The following is a 26,944-nucleotide window of genomic DNA, read 5'->3' as shown; positions in this document are numbered from 1 at the left end:
GTGGTGAAACATGGGGAAAAAGAACAACAGAGCTAATTAGACGAGCTGAGCTGTCAGAGTGCCGCTGAATGGCTCAGCGCCAACAAACAAAAGGAATGGGTTGGCAATCAGCAGGATCGATGGAGAAGACTGCTTCATTAGGGATGGTAAACCAGACAGAGCAGGAAGAGGGGGGGTGGGAGGGGGAGGGAGGCAGCAAAGCGGGGGAGGGAGAAAGGCACAGCGGACCCAGAGACAGTCACCCGCGTGGCTGAAGACACACCCAGAGTCACACACACATCTGATTGGTGTGGACAAAGCAGACACAAAATAGCAGACACAAAATTATACTCATGGACAGACAACCACCCAGAGACACGCACAGGCCTCGAGATACCAACATACCCAGTTTCACAAATACACACTCACAGAGGCACACACAGGAGGAGAAGGCACATGCACAAATCTCTCTCTCTCTCTCTCTCTCTCTCTCTCTCTCTCTCTCTCTCTCTCTCTCTCTCACACACACACACACACACACACACACACACACACACACACACGGCTGCAGACGTACAGCTAGAGCCGTAACCAGGCACAGACACACACAGACAAAATGGTTTAATTAAGCCCGAATCACAAGACGATACAGACAACTGGCCTGTCATATTTCAGCGATCACATCCGTCTTTCCGGGGTGCTTAGGAAGGGCGGGGGCTGGTGATGAGGGAAGAAACCACATGCACACACAACTATGACCGGCCCCACCAGTGCTAGGATCCCAGCAGTGCTGGGGGAGAAAATGCTAAACGGGGATTTGGAGCTCTGTTCAAGGGGGACTTGAGGGAAAAGTTGGGAAACCAGCCAATTCCCCACTGGATTTAAAACCTGAGAAATCTAAGTCGGCAGGGTTAAATGTGTATTGAATACAAAAGCACCGAGTACATTTGATTTTAATGGTGAGCAAGAAATAATAAATACAGAGCTTATAAAGCGCTTCACATGCAGCCGACCACAGCCTGCCTCTCCCCTGCACACCCTGGCCCACTCCCCTGAGCCCACCAGACACTGGCAAGGCTTTCTTCTGCTTTTTCTTTTTCGTCTTTTAAAAAAGAAAATCTAAATCCTCTGGTCACATCTGAATTCCAGCCACAGGTGCCAGGCTACAAGGCTCCTTCCAGAAAGGCTGAATGGCTAGCCCCCATGCTCCCACTACCTTGGGCCGATGGCCACACCTCTGCCCAGAATGTCTGCAGCTAAGTGACCCCGCAAAGCCTGGCTATGGGCCAGTGGCTCCTGATATGGGAGCTTGTCAGGCCATCTTCTTCGAGGCCCTTGAGGGGTTCCATAGCCCATGTGCCCCAGGTTCACCCCTAGTGTGCAGTGGTGCCCACTGGAAATGCTTGCATGAATGCACTCGGAGTGAACAGACCCTGGGGCACTGGGGAATGCAAGGCCTAGAAAGCACAAAACTTCTACAGCTCCCAAATTAGTCCCATAGTGACCCTGCTTGGCAGAAGGTATTTGGGTTGGCAGAACTGGGGTACGTGTACCCACCTCTTGCCAGGGACTGTGCTAGGTGCCACACATATATGACCTCATACCCCACCAGGTAGGTGTAGCAAGCCATTCTACAGATCATGAAACTAAGGCTCAGAGAAGGTATGCATCTGGCCTAACATCACACAGTCAAGAAGTGTCCAAGCTGTGATTCAAACCAGGACAGGCCTCTCTGACTTCCAGGCCCAGGAGAATCAGTTCTGCTAGGTACCTGCCTCTTCAAAGTCGCATAATCCAAGGGAGGTGCAGCCCCGTGTGCCTGGCTGGTCACCTCCTGCACCAGGGCGGTGGCAGAGGCAGCTGCTGCTCAGGCTTTGCTCAGGGCAATATTTGCCTTCCCAAGTCCTCAGACGCCAACGGATGTGGATGAATTCCAGCCCCCTCGCCCCCCAATCTATACGAGTCCCCACACTGGTGACACAACGTGGACCCCACAGTAGCTGTCTCCAGTACCTGAGTTCTTCCAAGGGGAGCAATCCTGTCCCGGATCACACTTTCTAAGAGATTCCCTGCCTGTCTTGGATCCTAGGTCTCTCCAAGGACTTCTGAGAGCTACCCTTTGGATGACTTTGGCTTGGGAGAGGCTGCTTGGTGAGGAGCGGGGAGAGGCAGGGCAGAGAGGCAGGCCTGGGCCCAAAGGCCAGCATGGCCTCTTATCATCTCTGTGGTCTCGGCTGCCATTTGGGGAAGCATCTGCCTCCTCCAGGCTGTCGTAAGGACAAAGGAGCACAGTCTAGGCACATAAAAGGTGCTCAGTAAATGTCAATTCTCTTCACCTCTGCATGCCTGCCAGGATCTAACACTGCTGTAGAGATTCCACAGGAAGCCCAGCCGGCTGGTGATGAATTTTTTCTCACCTGAAGGCTCTGCCCCAGTCCTTTTTTTTTTTTTTTTTTTTTTTTTTTTTTGCGGTATGCGGGCCTCTCATTGTTGTGGCCTCTCCCGTTGCGGAGCACAGGCTCCGGACGCGCAGGCCTAGCGGCCATGGCTCACGGGCTTAGTTGCTCCGCGGCATGTGGGATCTTCCCGGACCAGGGCACGAACCCGTGTCTCCTGCATCGGCAGGCGGATTCTCAACCACTGCGCCACCAGGGAAGCCCTGCCCCAGTCCTTTGTACTCTGTGGAGATGGAGATGAAGGGTCCGGGGAGCTTGGTATGCTGAAAAGACCATGTGTTCTAGAGTCTGGTGACCCCTTTGTGTAGTTGAGGGACTTGGGTTAAGTTACTGGGCTTCGGTTTTCTCATCTCTAAAACAGGTGGAGGCAATGCCTACTTCACAGAGTTACTGTGAGGCTCAGCTGGGTTGATGTGGCCAAGAATGATTTGCCGACTATGAAAATCCTAGGTGAATGATGGTTATTAAGAAACGTGGTCATTCCTTAGAAGCTGTAAGATTTAGAAACCTGTTAAGAAGAGTAAGAACTGCTACTGTGTGCCAGGCACTGTGCTAGGTGCTTTACAAATGTGATCTATATCATGCTCACAAAAACCTCCACAAATGAGGGTGTATTAGAGAGAGAGGAGAGAGGCTCAGAGAGCTTCAGGACCTACCCAGACTCACACAACTTTGGTCTCAAGCCTGGCTCTGTCTACTCTCCAAAGGCATGCCGCTAATGACTGCACTGAAATTCTCACTAAATCACACAAGCTTTGACCCAGAAGTTGGCTTCCTGTCCCGCAAAGCGCTTTCTTTTTGCTGTTTGTGACTTCCTCCCAATGACAGTGAGCAGAAATGTTCCAGCCCCTCGGCAGTGGTGCTGATCACGGTTTGACTGGGGTACAGGATGGATCTGTCACACGTGGTTGGAACTGCAGTGTCACGGCTGCCTCCACCCCAGCCCTCTAACTCCCGCATGCGGTAGGGAAGGGAAGGGAAACAGTGCCACAGAACTTGTCAATATCCGCACAGAGAGCAGCCACCCAACCGACACTGGGTACATGCACCTAGGATTCAAAACAGACACAGTTTGAGAGCGCTCCTAACCACTTCCGGTTTGGTGCTGCCTGATTCAAGTCAATTTTTGCTCAAATAAACTCTTAAATTAAAAAAAAAGAAAGAAACAGATACAGTTCAGCCTAGTCACCTGCACCCCTGGGCCGCCACACCTTTCGAGATGGATGTGGACACTGCAGTGGGGAGGGCGGGAGGGACTGGGACTCGGGTTCATGGGGAACTCTGAGGGCCGCTTTTGCTTGACTGCAAGAGTGGTGGCTGCTTTGAATAAGAAACAGAGACTCTTCTCTTGGTAAACAGCCCTCGCTCAATGGTCCCGGCAAGCTTCCTTCCCACTTTAAGGGAACCTGCTAAAGTTACCAGGCCTTTCAGCATGACCACAGTCTGAGCCCACAAGAAAAAGGACTTCACCAATGCTAAACATGGGACCCACACCCCATGTGTTCCCCAGGTATTTCTCTTGAGAAAACACGAATGGGTCTCTTTCCCTCGCCCACCCAATCCCAGATGTTGGTGGGTTTATCACATCTCATCCTGCTTTTCTGCCCTTACTTGGAGCTTCGCTTGGGAGGGTGGAGCCCCACGTGAGGCCCAGGAGATGAGGCGACCTGGTCTCCATCCGAGCCAGTTCAATATTCTCTGGGTGTAGCCTCCACCCCCCAGGAAGGGATATCAAATGCATCTGCAAACCGAGATCTGGCGGAACAGACCCCTGCTGCCAGATTTCTGCTTCCTTTGTGAGGAAGAGGCAGCTGCAGCCTTTAAAGCTCACTGGCTAGCAACGAGGCTCAACCCAGGAGATGCGCTCGAACGATGCACACACGGCAAACACACCACACAGCGACCCTGCTGCCTACAGCCCTGACCTGCGAGTCACCCAACTGATTCAGAAAAAGGAGAGAGAAGCCCAGAAAATGCAAGTCCAGGGACATGCCACACAGAGGGAAGCCGAATAACCCACTTCATGGCTTTCTTTGGCAAGGCAGCTGAGTTCAGAACCCCGAGGTTTAGTCAGGCGGGGAGATGGCTCAGGCAGTGTTAGGCGGGAGGGCAGTACCACCAGCTACTCACGGGCCTCGAGCGCTGTATCTTGGGAGGCGGCGGGCGAGTGGGATGGAGTCTCTGTGGCTGCATTAAAGTGGAAACTTAAGGAATCAGTACACACGGAGATGGTCTGACGCATTTCCACACATGGCTCCAAGCATTCAGCCACCCAAGCGGGAGCCCAAGGGCCATCCTCGACGCCTCCTGCTCATCCCATGTCTGAGGCCCTCCTCTCCACTTCGAGCCTGGATCACTGTAATCGCCTCCCAACAGGGCCCCCCCCACCCCCGGATCTCCTCAGCCTTTCTCCACACAGGCCAAGGGGGATCTTCTAAAATGCAATGTGACCCTGCCGCACCCCAGCTTCGAGACCTCTGCTGTCCCCTCCGTCCTGGGGCCACACACAGTTCAACAAGGCCCTGGGCTGGCATTCCAAATCCTCCAAGACCTGGGTTCTGCCACGCCCCACCCAGACCCCTCCCAACCTGTGCTCACCAGCAGACCCTCGAATGGCCTGAGGCTCTCAGGCCTGCTTCCTGCCTGCCCAGCAGGTGGAATGACCAACCCCATCCTGATCTGCCTGGCAAACCTTTACTTGTCCTTCAAGAATTTGCCCAGATCGCATGCTGCCTTCAGTGCTCTGACTTATCGCTCACTACCACCTCGTATCTGTCCCTCCCCGGCCCCCATTCTCCTTCAGATGTTCATTTCCTTAAGGGATTCATCCCTGTGCCTCGGGAAGAAATATCTGCTCAATAAATGTCTGAGAAACAAATAAAATTTGCACAAAATGCTTGACTTTTGAACTCAGGACTTGAATAAAAATCAATAGAGCACAGACCTCTTAGCTCGCTCCTCAAACCCTTTATCTCGAAAGTCAAGCTTTGTTCTGTCAATGGCCTGCCCATCTAGATGCCCTGGACAGTGGGGCGGATGGACAGACAGAGTAAGGAGAGTAAAGGTCCACATTAGACCAAGGTCACGGACACTCGGTGAGCCCTGGGAGGCTTCCAGTTGGTTCCTCTGTCAACCTCGTGGTTCACAGAGGTCCATCAGTACGCCACAAAGTCCAGACCTGCACCGCCCACTACAGGAGCCAATGGCCACACGTGGCGAGTCCAAATTAAGATGCGCTCTGAGTGTAAAATGCACGCTGGATTTCAGAGACTTAGTTTGAGAAGAGAATGTAAAATATCTCAATAATTTTTTATATTGATTATATGTTGAAATGAAAATGTTTTGGATATTTCAGTTAAACATTATTAAAATTAATCTCATCTGTTTTTTATTTTTACTTTTTTTAATGCAGTTACTAAAACATTTAGAATTCCTATGTGACTTGCGTGTGTGGCTCCTGTTATGTTTCTCATGGACAGCACTTCAGAGCTTCACTTGGTTGGAGTGGTCCTCCAGGTAGTAAACTTGCCTCAGAACTCATTCTCTACAACTGACTCCCGGAGAGGGGGGCCATGTTTCAGGCATCCCTGGATCCCTGGTGTCAGCACAGGGCCTGTCAGAGTGGCCTACGGAGAAAACTGGCCGACAGACTTGGTGGAGAACTGGGATCCCTCATGGCACATCGAGAGCATATGTGGATGGAAATAAAGTCTGGCTTCCCAGATCCTGTGCCATTTTAGGAGTGTAGGCCAACCCGTGCTTGGTGACCCTTCTTCAGTTGGAGGCTATCTGGGGTTAGGATGCCACACAACGAGATGAGCATGGCCACCCACAAGTGCATAGGCTGCTGCCCTCGTCCCAACCCCCCCACTCTCACACACAACCCCCACTTCCCCCATCACCCTCAGCTTCCCTTGCCCTTGGCCACTCTGCTTCTGGGTGACCTCCTTCTCTAACCCCAGAGCCCTCACCACTAGTCCCCTCTGACCTGCATTTCTGTCCCTGCTGGCGGGGGGTGGCAGCGTTCAGGAGGTGACCTCTAGGGCCAGACAATCTCAGACTGAACCCCATCCCTTCACTCATCCTGTGGCCCAAGATTTAACCATCAAGCCTTACTTTCCTCATTTGTAAATGCAGGTAATGGCACTACCTACCCAAGGGAGCTGTTAGGAAGTTTCAGTGAGAAGATGTTCGCCAAGATCTTTAGCCCGTAGACGCCAGCAACTATCACCATTATCAGGTTTCCCTGCCTCCAGCCTCTCCCCTTCCCAGTCTATCTTCCATGCTTATTCCAGACTGGACTTAAAAAAATACACACCCAATTGTCATTTGCTAGCCTAAAGCATCTCAGTGGAAGGCTGGCATCCCCCAAGGTATCTTCTGAGAAACCATCCTGGGAGATGCATTGTATGAAAGAAGAAAAGGGGGTTCCCCAGACAGACAAGTCCGGGAAGTGCTGTGTCTTGCTCCATTTGGGGATTCACAATGCTCGTTAGCACAGCAAAGGCTGCCAACCCTTGCAATAAAACACCTTACCGTGAATAGGCAAAACACTATTAACTCTTTTTTTTTTTTTTTTTGGTAAAAGTCCCATTTCCCACATTTATTTGAATATAGACTCACTTCCCCTATAACACCTGTTAATATCCCCTGGAAAATGTTAACTGAAGTGCTCAAAGCCCTCCGGATTCTGGGCCCCACCCATAAGCCTCTGCAATCTCATCTCTGGTGTATCTCCCCCACCAACCCCGCCCTGCTCAGCCCCTTGCTCTCTCTGAAAGCTCAGGTGTTTTTTTTTTTTTTTTTTTAAATTTTATTTATTTTTGGCTGTGTTGGGTCTTTGTTGCTGTGCGTGGGCCTTCTCTAGTTGTGGTGAGCGGGGGTTACTCTTCGTTGCGGTGTGCGGGCTTCTCTTGTTGCGGAGCACAGGCTCTAGGCGCAAGGGCTTCAGTAGTTGCAGCACGCGAATCCTAGAGCATGCGGGCTTCAGTACTTGTGGTGTGTGGGCTCAGTAGTTGTGGCTCGCGGGCTCTAGAGCACAGGCTCAGTAGTTGTGGCACTCGGGCTTAGATGCTCCGCGGCATGTGGGATCTTCCCGGACCAGGGCTCGAACCCGTGTCCCCTGCATTGGCAGGCAGATTCTTAACCACTGCGCCACGAGGCGAGTCCCTCAGGTGTTCTTGAAACACCTTGCATCTCTTTTTGTCTCACTCTTGGTGCCTCTTATTTGTCCTTCACTGTCTGGCTCAAGCACTGTCTCCCCCAGGAGGCCCTCCCTGCCCTTCCCTGAGCATGGGCCAGGTGCTCTGCCCCCCATGTATTCACAGCACAAAGGTTGTAATTATCAGCTCACTCATCGCATTTCTCTGTTTATCTAGTATGGTACTGGTTAAATAGGTGCTCAGTAAAGATTTTTGGCTGAAGCTTCCTGGCACATGTAGAAACTCAACACATGTTAGTTCTCCAGATTCTGTGATTAATTTATTTTGCTTTGATTGTCATCAGGAAGTGCTCGTTCTTTTGCAACTGAATTTATAAACGGTGGGAGGAAAGCAGCCTCTTGACCACACCTAACCTAGACATTAGTAAACCAGGGGAATTTATAGACACCAAGATATGGTAACGTGGTGCAAATGTCCTGAGTGTGGCCGTGAGGGCCCACTGCAGGGATGCCGGGTATATCACGGCAGCTCTCTCAGGGCAAGGCACACAGTGGATGCGCTGCTAAGAAGCTTCTGCTTCTTGGAGGGGAGGAAGTAGTAGGGCTGTTGGGTCATGGTGGTTGCAGTTTCCCAAATATGCTGGGTGGCATGAGAGTGGCGGACACAGGTTGGGGAGAGCTGTGATCTTCTCTTCTGGGGACAGTTAGAACAGCCCATAAGGGTGGGGTGGTGGTGACCTGGGCGAGAGCAAGGGGTGAAGAGAGAAGCTAGGGGAGAATCAACTCAACATACCGTTTTCTAGAACGTGGCTCCAGTGCTGGGGAAGCTGAATCAGGGAGTAACTGAATGTGGGGTTACAACAGGGTGAGGTGAGGTCCGACACGACTGCGGAGCCGGCCAGACACAGTGAAAGTCATTTCCGTGAGCCCGGGTCCCCACCCCCGACCGCATTCCCTGAGGGCCAGGGCCAGTGCGCGCTTGTCTGTCTCTTCCCACGGCTCTGGTGCCAGGAGCTTATCCTTCCACGGACAAGGAGACAGACTGGATGGGGGGAAAGTGACCTGCTCCCAGGCCGCCTGACTGCCAACCCAGGGCTCCTCCCACTGCTGGAGGAAGAGGAGGCAAAACCAGAAGAGCCTTGGAGCTGAGAATCAAGAGGTCTGGGCACTTTTGCAGAGAAATCATGTCACATGTGATCCTCAGTACCCTAGATACACTGACTGCTGATTCCTAAGCGAGTTCAAAAAGGCTGAGCCTTTGGCAATCTCTGGCTAAGAAGAGTTCTGTTCAACAATTCATCTGGCACTTCGTGAGCTGAGCTGTGGCAGGAGGGATGGGGGCGCTGGCACCTGCCTTCCTGAAGGTCACGTGTAGTTGGGAAGCAGATTCACTTTCCCATGCATAGTGATGGAAAAACTACCTCAGGCCAGGGCCTGGGGGTTCAGAAGACTAAGACACAGTCTGTCCTTAAGGAGTGTATGGTCTAATGGAATTTGACCCACATCACTGAAAAATACCTTTCTTAGAGTACAAAGAGCATTTGGGCTAAAACCCCAAGAAACATACTTTGGGTGGAAAGACTCACATGCATGTCTTGGCTCTGTCATTTCCTAGTTGAGTTCAATACTGGCTCTGCCATTTGGCACGTTATTTAATCTAAGCCTCAGTTAACTCTTCTGTAAAATGGAAATAACTCCTGAGTCACAAGCACTGGTGTGAGGGTGCTACAAGAGTGCATTACAGCTGTGGGAGGCTCTGGTCTGGCAACCTGCTGAGGAAACGAGACCATCCAATCCTCTGTCCTTCCCTTAAACCCACCAGTCTTCCCAGAAGAGTCCTGTGAATGTGAGGACCTCGGTTTTTCAAGGGAGTGTGCTGTTGAAAGGGACTGGATTTTACTAATCTTTTCTATTTACATGATGCGTTTTCCTTTCAAAGCATTTCTACTTCCCTTCTTTCCTTTGAGCCTCACATTCCCTGGTGAGGCAAGTTAGAGGAGGGTTATTTCCCTGCAATAGAAGCAAGAAAGAGGAGGCCCAGAGAGGTTAAGTGACTAGTATGAGGTCACAGAGCTAGTAGCAGGAACTAAAACAAGCAGGTATCCTTAGTCCACTGTGCTATCCTTGTCAACCAAAATTTCCAAAGTCATCTGGAATCCTTTCTGATTCGGTTTTTCTAATCCTTATCCCTTCTGAAGTTGCACTGTGTTGTTAAGAGATCTGTGCCTTAGAGAAAAGGCTGGTGAAAGAATGACTGACATCCTCCCCTTCCTTCCTTATTTGAGCATCTCTTTCCAGTGCTTTCCAAAGGAGATTCACGTGCTGATTCATTCAACAAACAATGCAGTATGCTTTGTACAGGCAAGGGGCACACCAGTGAATAGGACCCAGTCCTGCCCTCACAGGGCTCTCACTCTGATGGTGGGGTTATAATACAGGTGGAAAGAGGTCTGTGGAGGTACCAAGGAGGGACTCTTCTACCCGATGGGGGTGGTACGGAATTTAGGTGCATGAGATGGGAACCCCAGTCATCCAACAAAAGCAAGTGAGGGTGAATATGAGCATGGGGCAGGCCAGGAGGAATGGCTGGTGGGTGGGGTCACATCATACAAGGCCTTGACCGTCAGCCTAAGAAGTGTGCGTTTCCTCCTGAGCGCAGTGGGAGGGAATTAGGCAGGGAGGGACACAGCAGAGGCCTTGGTGTCAAAGATGGATGGCAGGAGGATGGGTGGGCTCCTGAGGACAGACACTCCCTTCCGGCCAAGGGGGCCTGCCCAGACCTCCATGCTGTCAACTCGCCAGCTGGCATGTGACTGCTGGGAGATGTGAACATGAGAGGGTAAGCCCCAAAGTGTGATTGACATGGAAGTCCCAGAGAAGAGAGGAGCTCTTTTGGCCTTTGACGGTCTCTGCCTGACCCTTGGCATTTATATCTGTCAGCCGTGTGGGCCAGGTGAGTATGCTCATTGGATATGAAACCCACATTTATGAGGACAGCATCTGATTTGCAGTTAATTTGTTGATGCAGCAAAACACATTGTTTCCAAAAGGTCAGGAGGGGAAGCCGTGTTGGAATATCAACTTAATTACCTGGGTGGCATGAATGAACGGGCACCCTACACGGGGCTGCAGGGTGGAAAATGCTTCAAGGCCAGGCGTGGAGTGGGGCAGAGAGTGAAGCGGGGGTGGAGGTGGGGGCAGCCTGCGAGGTGGGCAGAACCGAAGCTCTGGTGGCCCGCTGTGTTCTAACGCCTAACCAGTGCATTTGCTGTCCCGGGAATGAGGGTCATTATTCCATTTCACAGATGAGGGGAGGCAAAGATTTGCCCAGGGTCACACCAAGCAGTGGATGACAGGCCTTCGGAAGAAGGTCGCAGAGATCGTCTCAAGTTAATTGCGCACTGGGGCAGGAGTCCTGTGACGGATGTGGGAGGGGCCGGCTGTTTGGGAACCAGTGCACGGATTTCCTTAGTCCCCATGGAGGATACACCTTGGACTATCCCTTTAACATCCCTTTAAGGTCAGAATCAGCCTCCCCTTTTCACGGCTGGTAAAGCAGACTCAGGGAGGGCAAACAGGCGCTACCTAAGGCCACACAGAAAGTGAAATGTCAAAGTCAGTGGGTGGACAGGCCAGACCCCAAGTGGCGACCGGTGGTGAGGGGAAGGAGGCAGAAGATCGGAGATGCCCGAGGCCACGGGGATCAAGCAGCTTCACTGAAGGCCGAGGTCTATGCATGCAAAGCTTGGGGTGGGGAGGCAACCTGCTTGAGGTGGCAGCCAGAGCCCCCGCCGTTACCCCTTCTGAGGGCCAGGGAAGGTGGGGCATGCCCAGTGGCAGCTGCAGGCATGAGAACGGTGGCCTCCAAGGTCAGCCTCAAAGGGGGTCTCAGGTCCTTTGAGTCTGAATGGTATTCTGAACTGTCCCTTTTCTGTCAGACTCCCATCTAGCTCACCTGGAAGAGGCCCTGGCATCCCCAAAGGGGAGGCTGGGTAGATGCTGCGGGCTTCTCTGTGCCAGGGATGTGCCCCAGCCAGATACGCTTCCAGGAATGGAGAGGGTAAAAGAGAAAATTCACAATTAAACCCTGTTACTGTTTAACGAGGGAAGAGTTCACCTGGTTAATTTTCCTGGCTAGTAGCCACATCAATGCTCTGACCTGTGCATGAAACGGCCCTGGTTGGGAGAGGAAGACAAAGCTTTCTGTGGCTTTACAAAGGGCCTCTGGGCTGAGAGCAAGGCTCCTCTACTCCTCGGGAAGGGAGAGCCGCTATTATGCAAGGTATGAAAATAAAAGAGGGCTTCTTTTGATAGGCCTCCAAAAAGGAGTGTATTGAAGCTATATTTGTGTGGAGTGTCTCCTTTGAAATGCCCAACCAGCTCTCTCGGGCACAGCTCTCGCCTGTCCCCCAACTCCTGTCATTATCTTGAATCCTCTCGTCCACACTTGATAGAGCTGATCCTGCTTGTTGGGGAGGATCAAATGCTTGCCTTCGCTTCAGAGTGTCAGCAAGGATGCTGGAGGAGACTGAGCGCTGGTGTCCTGTAGCACTCGCTCTGTGCCAACAGCACTGGGCAGGCCCTGGGCCCCCACAGGGGACCCTGGGGTCCTCGGGCCCTGCAGCATCCGCAGAGCTAACTCTCAGCTCCAGGCTATAATCTGGGAGGGATGCTCATGGAAAGACGCTGCACAGGATGGGCCTCTGCATCAGAGCTGAAGAAGAAGTTTCCATCCTGCCCGTACACGATGACAAGGTGGTGCTTCATGGGAAAGGGAGGCTGGGAGGGGCCTCATCCTGGAGCACCCTCAACGAGCCAGGTGTTACCCAGTATATCTCAGTCGGTCCTAAAACTCTGGATAGAAGCCCTGCCATAATCCCTCCGGCCCAAATTCACACCATACGTTAGGAAGCTGGTTGTTGGGACTCCGGGGGGAGGTTCCCACGTGCCTGCAACTCGCCGTCCTGAGGCACCCTCTGCAGGGGTGCTGGGGACTGAAGGTGGCCCTCGAAGAATAGCTGTAGCACCTGCTGTCGGCTCTGTACGCCGCCGTCTCTGGAGAGGGGCTGCCGGGGACTCAGCCCCCTCAACAAGTCACCTTGAGAGGCCACTCTCTCTGCTGGGCCCAGGACTCTTTGCGGCGAGTGAGAGCTGAGCCGAGAGACGAGACGGCTCCTGGTCCTGAGAGCAGTGCATTCTTCCCCGATGTTGACAGGAGTAGTATTTTGTAGCGGTGCTGGTTAATTTGTAGTGGCATTTGTGGTTTGAAGCCTTGTCAAGATCCCTGATTACTTCCCGTGCAAGGAGCTCGGCTGATGGGGAAGTTCACATGCTGAACAAAAGCAGCGAGGCAGCTGTGAGGGAAGGCTGCGAGGGGGCCGGGTGACCCCAGGCCGCTTGGGGGACAGAGGCGGGGTAGGGAGGGGGGGACAGCAGTGGGGCGGGGGAGGGGAGCCCTTTGTTTTTAGTCAGGTGCAGCTGCTCGGTCTGAATAGGTGGCATCCCATTGGCGGCCCGAGGTCAGGCAGCAGATGCGGGCCGTGGCTGGGCAGGGGCAGGGAGCCTTGCTGACGCGTGCCATTCTCTGCCCAGACAGAAACAGGAGGCCGGGGCTTCACTGCTACCTACATGGGGGCAGCCATCTGGGATGCCATCAAGGGTGCCTGGGTGACATTCCCAGGAGGTGGGGGATGCCAGGAGGGGCTTCCAGATGTTGGGAGAGAGAATCCCCCTCTGACAGAGGCAGGGGGGCTGTTCTGAGGCACTTGCTATGTTCCAGGTTCTGTACTAGAAGCTCTATCTGTAAGGTCTCTAATGATCCCAATAACCCTGCAGAGAAGGTAAAATCCCCATTTGGCAGATGAAGAAACTGAGTCTGCATGGCTCAGTGACTTGCCCAGGCCTCACCGCTAACAGGTGGCCAAACCAGGCTCCAGACCCAGGTAAGTCTGACCCCAAAGAAGCCCACACTCCTTCCATCAGACCTGACACACAAACGGCAGAAGGAAGATGCTGAATCTTATCCCCTTGAGAATGCTCCCCTCTCCCTGGGGAGTCCTTCCCCCCAATATCCTCTGAGTTTTTTGTCTTGCTAAAGTCCATTCTGACCACACAGAAAGGTTTGTCTTTGCAGCCGCCTACATTTCACCAGGCCTGTGTCCTGACTTGGGGAGGGTTTGCTCGGTGCATTTAAGGGCCGGGGCCAGCTCAGCAAAACCAAGGCTAATTTATCATCTATGGAATGGTGTCCACCCCAAGCAGTACTACCACTAGGAAATTAAAATAAAGATCTTCTCCCGATTTTCCAGTTGTACAGATAGAATCGCATAGCATCTTCTGGAAAGGGAGTCTGGTGATTACGACAGCTCCCACACTGCTCTCCCTGTCACCAGCTCCCCCCGCCCTGGTCCACCCGCAGCTCGGGGAGCTGGTCATGTCCTGCAGACAGTTCTCGGCAGGCCATTTGAGACCCAGTCCCTGGCCCACCCACTCCAAATTCCACCCCACCACAGGCAGCCCATTTTTCCAGCCCTGCAAAGACCTGCCCTGCCACTCATGTGCCACAGCCCTTCACAACGCACGTGCTCGTCCTGGGTGCCCTTCCTGCACCTGCCTACCTGGTGCATTCAGCTCATCCCTCAAGCCTCCGTCCCTTCCCTGGAAGCTATCCCTCTCTTCCTGGTTGGATAGAGCCCAGCTTCTTTCTTCTGTCCCTCCCCTAAAGACGAGGGGTTCCTCGAGAGTGCCGTGGCGTCTTGGTCACATCTGGATCCTGGGCTCTAGGCACAAGGCCTGCACGCGGTCAGTGCAAAGTAAATGCTCGCCCAAGACTGTGGGACTAGCCTCAAATGATCAGTAAGGCCGTTGCCCAGCATTTGACTAATGTGGACCAACTAGCTGTCATCCTATCACTGAGTCGCACTGTCCACAAGGCTGGCAATGTTTCTGATCAGGAACCGCATGCTTCTGATCAGGAAAAACTCCCAACCTAGAGATATCCTGGTCTAACAGGTTGAGCCCAAGGCCACCCTGAAGAGCAAGAGACTTTTCGAGGAGAATGCAAAGGTGGGAAGCTTAGATGTGAAATATCCCCAAATTTCCCCAGTGTCTGTTAAAGACAGACAGTCAGGTTTGCCAGACAGAGGTGTTTTTTTTTTTTTTCCCCTTCCCTCAGAACAAATGGATGGAGAACCTGTTTTTAAAATTCCTGGACCCTGGCATACATTTCTATCTGTGTCAAAGTCTAGCCCTCCACCGCCTCAGCAGAGTTTAAAATCCTAGCTAATAGGTTAACAACTGTTTTTCTTCAGCTTCAAATGCAGAATATCAGAAGGCTGGGGGGGAGTGCAGCTCTCCAATTTGTACGGGCTGCACACAGCTCCCTGCAACGTGTGTTTGACAGGACTGACATTCTGTACCGCTGTGAGATGGGAAAACGTGTGACATTTTTATTCATGGTGGCGTACGCCCTTGTAATGATCAGCTCTGGTCGATGTGCTTACCGCAGCAGCCCCAGAGCCCTCGGAGAACAAACAGGAACCCAAGGTGCCAGCAGTTCGACTGCCTTATTAAACACCGCCAGGATCCTAACGAAGACCAACTGCTGGAAAATCTCACTGTCAAATCCTCAAGGACATTGTCAGTGCACAGCTAACTGCATATATTTTTCATTTAAAATACTGAAATCCAGCATTGTGCCATTACAACCGAGGGGAGGGGCACCCACTCCAGCGGCCATTCTGTCGGCTGCCTCTTCGGAGCTCCAGATGCCCAGTGGGGTTCAGGGCTGAAAAAGGGGTGGCGGAGATGGGAAACTGACTTTCCGAAAACCCAGCCCAACCTTCCGGGTGAAAGGCTGAAAGTTACAGGGCTCTGGTGAGAGTCACTTAAACTTGGAAAGTCGATCCACTGGCTCCCTCCTAAGTCTGAGAGGATCTGCATAATGAGAAAATCCGTTTCCCCCAGCCGGCCATCTTCCTGTAGGTGCAACCCATCGCATCCTGTACCTTGGTGCTAATCAGCCTGCTGCTTGGCAGCAGACCTTAAGACATCTGCAGGAACACATGGCCGTGGTAGGTTTCACACCTTGGCAGCAAAGCTGTGTGTCAGGGTGCCCACCTGCAATCTCACCACTCGCCTCGATTCCAAGGCCTCAAGGTCAGTGTGCAGGAGGACCCCTCCCTTCGGCGGTCATTTTGAATCCGGATGCACACTGATGGATGAAAGCCAATCACATGGTAGACCCCGGAGCTTATCGTGGTTGTTACGTCGGGTGGTTTGGTTATGGCTGCACACGCTAACGTACTGGTGTATTTACCTTGTAAACATGTATTATTTATGCAGTGTCTCTATTTCCATGCTCCAGCCCTGATGCACCAAGACATACTCTGCTATTTATTTATGGGGTCCTTGGCATAATGGGCCTAACAAGATGCCCATGTGTGGTTCTTGCAGGTTTGCAACAAACCTAAGTGGTTGGCTAAACAACTGGATGTTCTCCATCCATCATAGACAGAGGCTTGCATTTTAAGGGGCTGTCTGTAAAGCCGGTTTAGCATAATACTGTACATCATCCTTGGCAGAAATGCCTTGGGACGCTGAAGAGCTGGCAATCCAGCGAGAAGGAACACTAACCTTTGCTACCTTGGGATGGGGCATGGGGTAGAGTAAGCCATAGGTACCTTGGTTACAGGTCCCAGAGCAAGGGGGGAAAGGAAAGAGGATGGTAGACAGCCCCAGGGCAAAAGCAGGACAGTGAGGGTGGAGGTGCCCTGTTCCTCTCAGCTGGCCATTTTGTCCTTCTGCAGAGCCTTTCCACATTGACCCCGTATATCCCAAAAGACACTCCTTTCATCATGGGCTGCGCCTCAAATCTCATTAGAGCATGCTGGTTAGAGGAAGAGAAGTTCAGCCTGCGTCCAGCCCTGTGCCATTCCAAGGTGAACCTCAACAGCTCCCACGGAGGGCATCCAGCAGACCACAGCGTTCTGTCCCTTTGGTCCCCTGGACCTCTCTCCCATCGTTCTCTCATCCTCACATCCCACGAGCTCTCGTCTGAACGCTAGCAGCGTCGTTAGTGGTCTCCTGGCCTCACCTGCTTCCACCCCTTCTAGCAGTGGCTCAGAGTGAATGTTCCCAGATGCCATTCTCTTGAATATAATCCCTCACTGGCTCCTGACACCCACAAGATATGATTCAAGCTCCCCCAGGGCCTGGCCCCTGCCTACCTCCGCAGTTTAGCTCCTGGTCCTCACCAGCTGCCTCTACTAGCATTTCTCTTTCTGTATGGTTTGTTCACTGTGTCTCCCAGACAAAGGGTGCCATGAAGGCAGGACACACATCTCATTCCTTCGCGACCCTGGGGACTTGGACAGGGCTTGGAGTTCGACGTGCCTCATAATATGTTGGATAAGTGAAGGCAGAATTAATGAAGGCATAAAAAAGTAACTCAGAGTTCTGCCTGGCAAAAAACTCCAAGGTATCTGGATTTTTAATCACAAAGATAGGAGGGCAGCAGGGGAAGGATTCTTAGCTGGTCATCATGGTTTGGGCAATGGAAAGTGTTTGGTAGATAGCTCTGGGGTGAAAGTGGCCCTCTGTCCCGCCCTGTCTCTGTGGAGAGAACTATCCCCTGGTCAACACACCTGGAGAGCCACCATCTCTGCTGATCGCTTCACTCCACCTGGCCTCCTGAGGCACCATCTTGCCAAGGCTCAATCTACTGGCCCTCTGGAAACATTCTCTATCAACCTCTCCAGAAAGTGCAAACAGGGATCCATCTAGAAGGCGTTAGGGAGTAGGGCATCCCAAGGAGGTCTGAGAGGTAGCTGTAACCACGGAACCATACGGCTGACGGGCAGTAACATGTCAGAAATTCAGTTTAAACTGCTGCCAGGCAATGTTAATCCCCCATCACATTTTGCATGTTAAGTGGGATATAATCAGCGATCCCTTGGGAGAGGTCCCTTTTATACATTCTCTTTTAGTACTTTTATTACATTTAAAAATTCTTTGCAGTATAAACTAAATGTGACTCGATATTCTAGAAGACATGGAACTAAGCAGACTGACAATAAAACTAAGCTGGCAAAAACAATGACCTAAATTAGGGACACGGTCAGTGCCATCTCAGATCCAGTGTGCAGGAGGCTGGCAAGTAGCCTTTGCTGCCAGGGAGCTGCCGTCACCACCAAGCTGTCCCAGGTCAGGTGAGCTGGGCGGTATGATGGAAGAAGCCAGGGTTTTGAATCTGAATCCATCCTACCAGCCAGGGGTTTAGGGCTGGACCCTAGTGAAAAGTGGGGCACTCTTGGTCCCTCCTGCATCAGTCTGGGGAAGATAACGTGAGAAAAGGCAAACACCTGCTGAGCATACTGCCCAGCGCCCGGCAGGCACTCAGAAGGGTAGCACCACTGTTCTTCTTACCCCTGTGTTAAGGGATCCAGGGCTCTGTTAGGTTTACTCTGGGGAGGAAGCAAAGTCTCAAATCCAGGAAGTAGCCATCAACCTTAGCTGGGAGTGGGGGAGAAGCAGAACAGTGACCTTGACCTCCCTAGCCACCCTAAGCCACGCTGCTGGAGTCTAAGCGTGCCCCAAACCACTGGCAGCCACAACCAGATACCCCAGGAACCAGAAGGAGCTGAGGCAGAAGGCTCGATGAGAGGGGTACAGTGAGGGGAGGGCCTGGGGTCCAGCATCAGGTAGACCTGGTTTGGAAAGCTTGCTCTGCCACTTACTGTGTGACCTTGGGCAAGCTGCTTAACTTCTCTGAGCGTCAGCTTTCTGGGGATAATAATAACTGTATCAATCTCACAGGGTTGTTGAGAAGATGCAGTGAGATGATACTTGGGGAAGGGTTTGCATGAGAATGAAAACTGATCCAACCCATCCGACCCCTCCTCAGCCTGCCACTTCTCAGGTAGTCCTTGACACCCCTTCCCCCAGGCACGGCCAGATTAATCATTTACCTGTTCCACAGCAGGGCTCAGGGATTGATAGCGGACAATGTGACAGGCAGCTCCGGGCACAGCGCTCCCGTGGTGGCCACAGGGTGGGGACTCCCCACACCGGCAGCGACACTGAGCTGATTCTCCCGGAGGATCGTGCTTGTGGGATAGAATTTATTTTCAATATTTTATGTTTTATTTCCCCTTCCCTACTGGGATAAACTCTCCACCTTTGGCACATAGAATTCTAATCTGGGAAAATGCCTCCTCTGGTCTCGCTGAATCAGATTTCCTGCTCTTGTCCCGCTGGGCTCAATCTCTCCCTGGCAGGGAGCTGCATTCCGAGCTGCTCCAGCACAGACCTTAAAAGAAATGCTGTTTTTAGGCTCTGGTCACTCCTCTGGCAAAGAGACCCTGCTGTCACACTGCTGAACGTACACAGGCTTGGGGGACGCAGGAGGCCTGTCACGCACACACGGCACTGCATACAGGGGTCCTCAAGTGAACTCAGGCCTTCAGACCAAGAGCCACTTCCCTTTTTTGATTTCTCCTGCTCTGAACTGACTGGTGGCTCAAGGGCATGGGGAGTGCACAGAGCTGCCCTCACCTGCCACGACCCACCGCCTTCCGTGTATTCACCGCTCACCACTCGGTCACTCCCCAGACTCACTGGGCAACTCATTTGCACCAGGCCCTGCAAGGGTGCTAAGGTCACGGAGATGAGGCTGACACTCTCCCCATCTGGGGACAGTGTGTCAGGCGCGGGACGGTGCTGGCCCAGAGCAGGACGGGAGGAGCCCATTCATCTCCGGGTTCCCCCAGCGCCCAGCACGAGGCCTGGCCTGGAGCAGACGCCCATGAAGAGCTGGTGAAGGAGTGAACACGGAATTGTGCTGGGCACTAGAGGAGAGGAAGGGACTCTGCCTGGGGTGGGGACACTTAGCAGAGTCTCACAGGGTGAGAAGGAACTGGCCAGACGTCAAGGATTGCAGGTACCTCCAGCCCAGCAGGCCCAGCTGTGGGCAGGGGGCTGGGAGGGGGCCCTGGTGGCTGGGTAAATTCTCCTGATCATCCAGCAAGTCTGTGCCCCGGGGACAGAATCCTGGAGAGGGACCCACATTGTGGAGGGCTGACGGGCCCTCCTATCTCACTACTTGCTGATGTTTTCTGATGCCCCTTGTGCCTCACAGACAAGTGGAGGAGAGTGAAGGGTGACCCTAGGAATATGAGGGATGTACGGGTGCGGTGGGGCCGACATCCAAGGGCAACGGGGGTGGGGCAAGTCTGGGGAAGGCCAAGGACAGACTAAGACATTGCAGCAAGTGGAGCTCGTGAGGCAGGGAAAGATGAAAAGCAGACACTGGAGCTGCCAGAGCAAAGGTGGTACTGGAAACCACAGGGGTAGCCGAGCTCCCCACTGAGTGGAGAGTCAGAGGGGACAGGCCAGAGCTGGGGAAGAGCTCTGTCCAAGGGAAGGAGGACCAAAGACAGCTCCCTTGGTGCAAAGTCCAGTTCACACCTCCTGCTCTGCTGGACTCAACACTTCATCCATCCACCAGGCTCCTGCCGGCCAGCCCAATTTCCATGCCCCGGTGTATTTTATTTGGACCTTTCTGGAGACTCTACCTCAGGCCAAAGGAGTGATTTAGAAGGCAAGAATTCTCTACTGCCACCAGCCAGAGAAAGCCATGGGGCAAGGTGCAGGAAGTTCCACCTGAAGTCAGTTGCCACCCCATCCTAGAACAGGCTAGAACAGCAGCTCTGTTTGGTCTCTCAGGTTCAGAACCATCATCAGGCATCTGAGACACAGCCTGGAGAGGCTGCTCCGACCTAAACGAGGACAACGAGCTCTCTGCCTAGTCCTTGAAGCTGACGGAGAGCAAGGGCAATAATTAAACATTGCATCTACTCTGCAGTGATCTCCAGCAAGTCAGCAGTGATGAGGTGATGGGCACCTCCTGAGCATGCTGGTGGGGAATCACCCCGAGGACCAAACTGGTTGGAGTTAAAAACAAACAAAAAGGGACTTTGAGATGCCCCGTGGCATGATCATACAGCGCAGGTCTGTGCCTTTGAAAACCACCAGACGGATTCTGTCCACCAGGATTAAGTTGAACCACTCACTGTGACACCGTGGTCTCCCTGAAGGCAGGGGCCTTGCGATCGTCACCCTGTTTTCACAGATGTGGCACAGAATAGGTATCCGTGATTATCTGCTGAACAAGTGGCCTAGGCTCTTGGCTCTTTCTCCACCTCTGGGCCCCGGGCTGCAGCTGACTTGGCACACTCCACTCCCCGGAAGCTGTCACAGGCAAACGTGCCCGTCTCTGTAACCTGCAAGCCCTGATTCATACCTCCCTGCCATGCACTCACCTGTCCCCTCTCTATCTGGAGCCCTGGGTGACCTCTGACCTTGGCCCTCCACCACGTACACTCTTGATTTCAAGATCCCCACCACTCTGGGTGTGAACCTTTCTCTGCCGTCAGACAAGAGGACAAGGGCCTGGGACAATGTCTCCTGTCTGGCTTCTGTGCACATTTATCAATTTAATCTGTTTTCCCTTCTTTTGATAATAGCCCCCTGATTTCCCTTCCAGGAACTACCCCTCCTGTACTTCTTAGGCATGTGTTTCAGGTAGAGTCTTACTCGTGGTCAACAGGAAACCCTTGGCCACAATGATGGGTTCTAAGACAGGCATATGATCAAAGTTGGTTCAGTGAGTGAACCCATGCCTCATGTGGCGGTCACTAGGAAAGTAACACCCTCCGGCTGGTCTTGCCTCTGGAAGGATACAGTCTGGAGCTGCTGCAGCCAGGGAAAGCCTCCCGGAGAATGGTACCAGCAGAGGAGGCCAAGCCAGGAGAATGCAGCAAAAAAATGGGTCTGATTGACATGATTTAATGCCTCGATCAAGTCATACTTGAAGCTGGTATGAATGAACAATTTTTCTTTTGGGGTTTTGTCTCTTGCAACCCAAAGTAACCTAATTGATGGAGATCCCCAGTATAAGCCCTGCCCTTGGTCTTTGGGGGCTGGGCTGGCCCCTGACACCCCCAATACTAACTCCTACACCTGCCCGGTTTCTATCCTGCATTCTAATCCCTCACACATATGAAGAGAGCTCCCAGCATGTCTCTGGTGTCTAGTGATGGGTTTGGCGTGCAGAGTCTATGCTGGGTGCAGAATACTAACTTTCTTGTCTTGGTGCCAACCGAGGCCCAGAAACATTACGGAAGTCCTGGGATCTGGAAGGAAACCAGGAACAAGGCCTTACCTACGGTCCAACATCCTGGGATCCTGGGCCACCTGCCGAGACTGTTGCACTGGCCCCATCACTACAAACTCAGCAGGAAACTGCCATGTTCTTAGCACAGAGCTGGAGCGTGAACCTGAGGTCTAGTAATAGACAACATGGCTTTGAATCCTGACTGTTGCTTCTGAGCTGTAAACCTTGGCTAAGCCCCCAGTCTCTCTGAGCCTGTCTCCTCTGCAAGAGGAGATGACACCTGAGACCCAGTAGGCTGGTTAAAAGGACTCAGTGGACTAACTCATGGAAACTGGAGTTGGAACACAGACCCCCTTTTCCAGGTCTCAGCACGGTGCGTGGCATGCAGTGAGCAATTCAGCCTCATGGCCCCCCTCCCCTCCCTCACTGCTCTTCGACCACACGATGTGCTCAAACTGCTGTGAAAGTGTCCAAGACCTAGCAGGAGCGGGGTGGACTATAGTCCTTGGCCCTTTGCAGTCCTCCTTAACTTGTGCTGAATGGAGGTCAGGTGGTGGAGCTTAGAAAGCAAATTGCTATTTTGAACCTGGATTTTCATTTGGCCGCTGACATTTCTCAGCCCTTCCATGGCACATCAGGAGTCCCTGAGCTACCTGTGGCATACTAGCTGAGAAGGCAACATCACACGCTTAATCAGAAATCGCCTGGATTTTCAACCCAATCCTTATGAACTTCCAGAATCTGATTTCTCTTTTTTGACTGGCAAGTTTTTCCTCTTGAAATCGAACACGCCTGCTCTGCGGAGCAAAGCCTGGCCTTGTTAACCTTGCATCAGAAAGCTGTCTCTGGGCTATCTGGGCTATGAGAAAGTGAGGCCACATGGAAAGACAGGCCCAGCCAGCCACCCTCGCCAGAAGACCTGACAAACCCACTACCAGTTAGGGACCACACTGCTTCGGTAATGGCAGGGAATGAGTCAGAACAACTCTGCACAGCCACCAGCCTGCACTGAAGGCAGAGCTGCCTGCTGGTCACCCTGTAGATGGAGGTGGAGGGAATGGAGCAGGAGGGAATGGAGCAGGAGGCCACCCCAGTCGTGCTCACTTTCTCACGCAAAAATCTGGTTGAAAGAGTGGAAAAAGGGGTAATGGAAAAGGCGGAAATACGATTTGAAAACAACAGGGTTTGAAGGAGCATCGTGCAGAGAGCTCTGCCTTGTGGTCTGTGAAGGCACAGCTGATAAGTTAGGCCAAGAAAACAACTTTGGATGGCAGACCACGACACTCACCTGCTCACTCACGCCTGGTGCCCCAACCCGTCCCCTGGCCCCTTCCCCTCACGTGTGTGAGTCAGACCTGGGCACCTGCTCCCTGCCATACCCCCAGCGCCTCTCCCCATCCCACGAAGCCAGCCCTCCTCGGTTTAGGTGTTGACTTTCGCACAAGAGCTGTAGGCACGAGGGTCAGTTACACGTGTGCACGTGCAGGGGGGCCGCCACTGAGGGGGGTGTGTTCTGAGAGCTGCGGTGTGATGGCCGCTGAGAACACAGGCTGCCCGGGAGGCCGTGTCAGTGGGTGACTGACATCTGGCTCTGCTTTTGCTCCACTGGAGAAAGAGACTGATGTTTACCGAGCGCCCATGTGTAGCGCTGATCCAGACAGACAGTACGTCACTCAAGCCTTATAAAGGCCTATGACGTGAGTGTAATTATCCCCACCCTGAAGCTGAGAAAACTGATTTCACTAAGGTTAAGTTACGTAGTGCAGGTTACCAGCTTGTTAGTGCCAGAACTGAAATTTAAGTCCACAGCTGCCTGATGCTAAAACCTGTGCTTTACCCTCAACCACACTGCTTTCATCAGCTGATCAGCCTCTGCCTTTCAGCAGCTACATACTTGGGGGGATGGGGGCCGTATTTGCTTTCTCTCTCTGTGAATGGCTGTTACATATTTGCATGCCTGTGCGTGTGCATGTGTGTAATTTTTTGGCCATACCATTTGAAAGCAAGTTTCAGACATCACCTAAATACTGCAGTGTGTACCCCTGAGGCATAAAGATAAGCCCCTAAAAACCATGACATCAACAATAGCTCTAACATATCACCTGACATCCCAGCCCATCTTCAGATCTTCCAACTTTCCCAAGAATATCTTGGAAGCTTTAAAAAAAAAAATCCAAGTTCATACTTTGCATTTGGTTATAGAGCTCTGTCTCTTTTTCAGATAAAATCTTTGCTTTTTTGGTATAATTCAAGGGACACTGGGCCTTTCCTTCCCTTGCCTGCTCTCTCCCCTCCCCTCTGTTCCTGGGCATTTAGGACTAGTCCTTAGGAGCTCATAAAAACACAAAATAGAATGAGACAGGATCTAAATTCCTATAATACAAATCTGTTTCTACTTGGAAACAAAACCCTTATTTATGGAAAGTGATCTGGAAGTAGTTTTTGACCACTAATGGAATATTCATTTTCCTTTTTCCAGTGAACGGATTTACAAGCATAGCAATGGAAATAAAACCAAATAACCTGGACACACAACAAGTACGGAAACAATAATCAATCAATTATTAATCAATTTGAAAATCCACATGAATAAGAAAACCCCAAGACATCCACTGACTGCCAGGTCAGTGCCAAGCCCTATGGTGGATGTTCCAGGCTCACATTCTCATGGGCCTAAAGGTATAATTACAAGGCTGCGTGAGATGCACCGTATGTGCCAAGTTCTGGGGCAGCACAAAGACAGGAGCGACCAAATCAGTCGGGAGGATTTACCAAGGGGACATGCTCTGAGGGCGGACAGGCAGATCACCCCGGGCTCGCGGGCTCTGCCAAGGGTGAAGGTGGAATCTTCAGGGGAGACGAGGAGCGCGGAGGTGGCACGGCCACTTGTGTGTGAGGCTGTGTGGGGAATGCAGTGCGGGGGAGTCTGGAGGCCCAGAGGCCAGTTAGGAAGCTGTGGAGTGGTCCAGGTGAGCGATAATGCAGCCTGAACCAAAGCTGTCACAGAGGCGCTGGAGAGGAGAGGGACGGGGCAGTGGCCGAGGGCAGAAGGGAAAAGCTCTGTGGGGTGGGGAGTGGACCTGGGCTTGTGGATGGACCTCGCCGTGGTGGGAGATGGAGGAGGAGGGTGAATGTGGCGGGAGTGCACACTCAGACTGCAGGCCTGTGGTGTGAGGTGTCTGGAAACATGCGAACATCTGTCCGAGGTGTTTGGGAGGCAACGGCTGTGTTGAAGGGAATCGTGTGTGACTTCCAGACTCATTGGGACAGAAGGGGTTTCTCAGGGCGCTCAGAGCTGAGGGTGCTGAGAAGGCATTCGCTGGCTGGGCAGCTTCTCCAAAGCAGCATGAGACTGGCACTAAGTGACCCAACTCACGCTTATAAAGCCAGAACTCTCCGTATGCACAGATAAGCAGGCAACTGCATTCCAAGAGCTGCTTCTGGGGGTGTATCCAAACCACTCCGTGCCAGGTCTCTGGAAGCCTGGTAGCGCTTAGTTTGAGCTTTGGTTTAACTGGCTTTTCAAACTTTATGTTAAAGAGGTTTAGAGAGCTTTGCTCAACCGGGAGAGTAGACACCTTTCAATGCACACTTTTTGGAATCTAGCAGATTGGAAGGCAGGCAATTACTTTGTTTATAGGATCAACTGGGGGGGAACACAACGAAGGGGGCCTTGGAGTGGGTTTGCCCTGTCCTCCCACCTCCTGAGAAAGCCTGGCCCCTGGCCTCGGCCTACAGCATATGGCAGCACGTGTGCAGGACTAGCATCCAGTGTCACTGGGTGCCACTGCCAGTCCAGTTCCTCAAGCCAGGGAGGGAGAGCTGCACTCAGCCGAGAGAAGCAGAGGTGCTGCTGCTGGTGGAGTATGAATAGCTCCTAATTCAAGTAAACGTCTTCTGGGCCTGTTTCCCCAGCCGTACAATGGATATGAGGCCTTCTTCCTTACCAGCTAATGTCGATTCGATTAAATCAGTACTGAAGTGAAAGCGCCTGGCCTGTCCACTTATTAAACGCAGGGAGCAGAGCAGTTTCCATGGGGGTGCTGCCTCTTCTGATTTCTCAGATGGGGAAGGGTCAAGCCAAGACATCTGGCTGAGGGGCGCCCAGACCCTGCTGGGCAGGGCAGGATTTCCTCACTCCTTCCTCAGCCACAGAAAAGAGAGAATGTCCACTTCCCTGCCTGGGAGAGAAAAGTGTGTGGGAGCCCTTAGCTTCTCTCTGCACCCTCTTGCTCTCGGCTGCCCGGGGGAGGAGGAGTGCTTCCCTCTGACTTTGGGAGAAGGAACTGAGCATGCTCTGTGCTCCCGGTGTCCCCACCCCCCCAGCAGTCGGTCCACAGGAGGTGAGGTTTCAGCAAGCCCATTTGGCCTCAGGTCTAAAGCAGTATTCTCCTTTCAGCCTATTGGTAAAAAAGCTGCCATTTTAATCTCATTTGACTGTCTCCTGGGCCTTCTTTCTCATTTGATTTTGAACTTGGGAGAATAAAAAAACTTATTTATAGGGGGCTTCCCTGGTGGCGTGGTGGTTAAGAATCCGCCTGCCAATGCAGGGGACACGGGTTCGATCCCTGGTCCAGGAAGATCTCACATGCCGCGGAGCAACTAAGCCCGTGCGCCACAACTACCGAGCCTGTGCTCTAGAGCCCGTGAGCGCCGCAGCCACTGAAGCCCGCGCACCTAGAGCCGGTGCTCCACAACAAGAGAAGCCACCGCAATGAGAAGCCCAAGCACTGCAACCAAGAGTAGCCCCGCTCACCGCAGCTAGAGAAAGCCTGCGTGCAGCAACGAAGACCCAATGCACCCCAAAACAAATAAAATTTAAAAAAAAAACACTGCTAAAAAAAAATAACAAAGAAAAGCTATTTACAGCCTCCCTAAACCTAAACATTTTCCAAGGTAGGAATAGGTATTCTCAAGTCAGAGATTATTTTTTTAAAAAATATTTATTTATTTATTTATTTGGCTGCGCCGGGTCTTAGTTGCAGCACGCAGGATCTTTTAGTTGCAGCATGTGGGATCTTTAGTTGTGACATGTGGGTTCTAGTTCTCTGACCAGGGATCAAACCCGGGCCCCCTACACTGGGAGTGCAGAGTCTTAACCACTGGACCACCAGGGCAGTCCCTCAAGTCAGAGACTTTTGAACTCTTTAAAGAAATCAGACATGATAAGGATGT

At 52.4% G+C, this 26,944-nt stretch overlaps 1 protein-coding gene across 10 annotated transcripts in view; it reads right to left on the bottom strand.

Moving 5' to 3' along the window:
- The window catches only part of DENND1A (DENN domain containing 1A), a 543,770-nt gene that overhangs the window by 23,574 nt on the left and 493,252 nt on the right, over positions 1-26,944 (bottom strand). For 7 of the 10 annotated variants that reach the window (XM_059073023.2, XM_067040763.1, XM_067040759.1 and 4 more), the window contains one exon: positions 4,566-4,622. The exons of the other annotated variants lie outside the window; for them this stretch is intronic. In XM_059073023.2, coding sequence (XP_058929006.1) covers positions 4,566-4,622 — 57 coding nt within the window. The remainder of the gene's footprint in view (positions 1-4,565; positions 4,623-26,944) is intronic. 10 annotated transcript variants of the gene reach the window in all.

Source organism: Kogia breviceps, chromosome 8 (assembly GCF_026419965.1).
Source record: "Kogia breviceps isolate mKogBre1 chromosome 8, mKogBre1 haplotype 1, whole genome shotgun sequence".
NCBI classification, from domain to species: Eukaryota; Metazoa; Chordata; class Mammalia; order Artiodactyla; family Physeteridae; genus Kogia; species Kogia breviceps.
The sequence above is the reverse complement of the archived record's forward strand: the minus strand, read 5'-3'. Positions and strand labels throughout refer to the sequence as shown.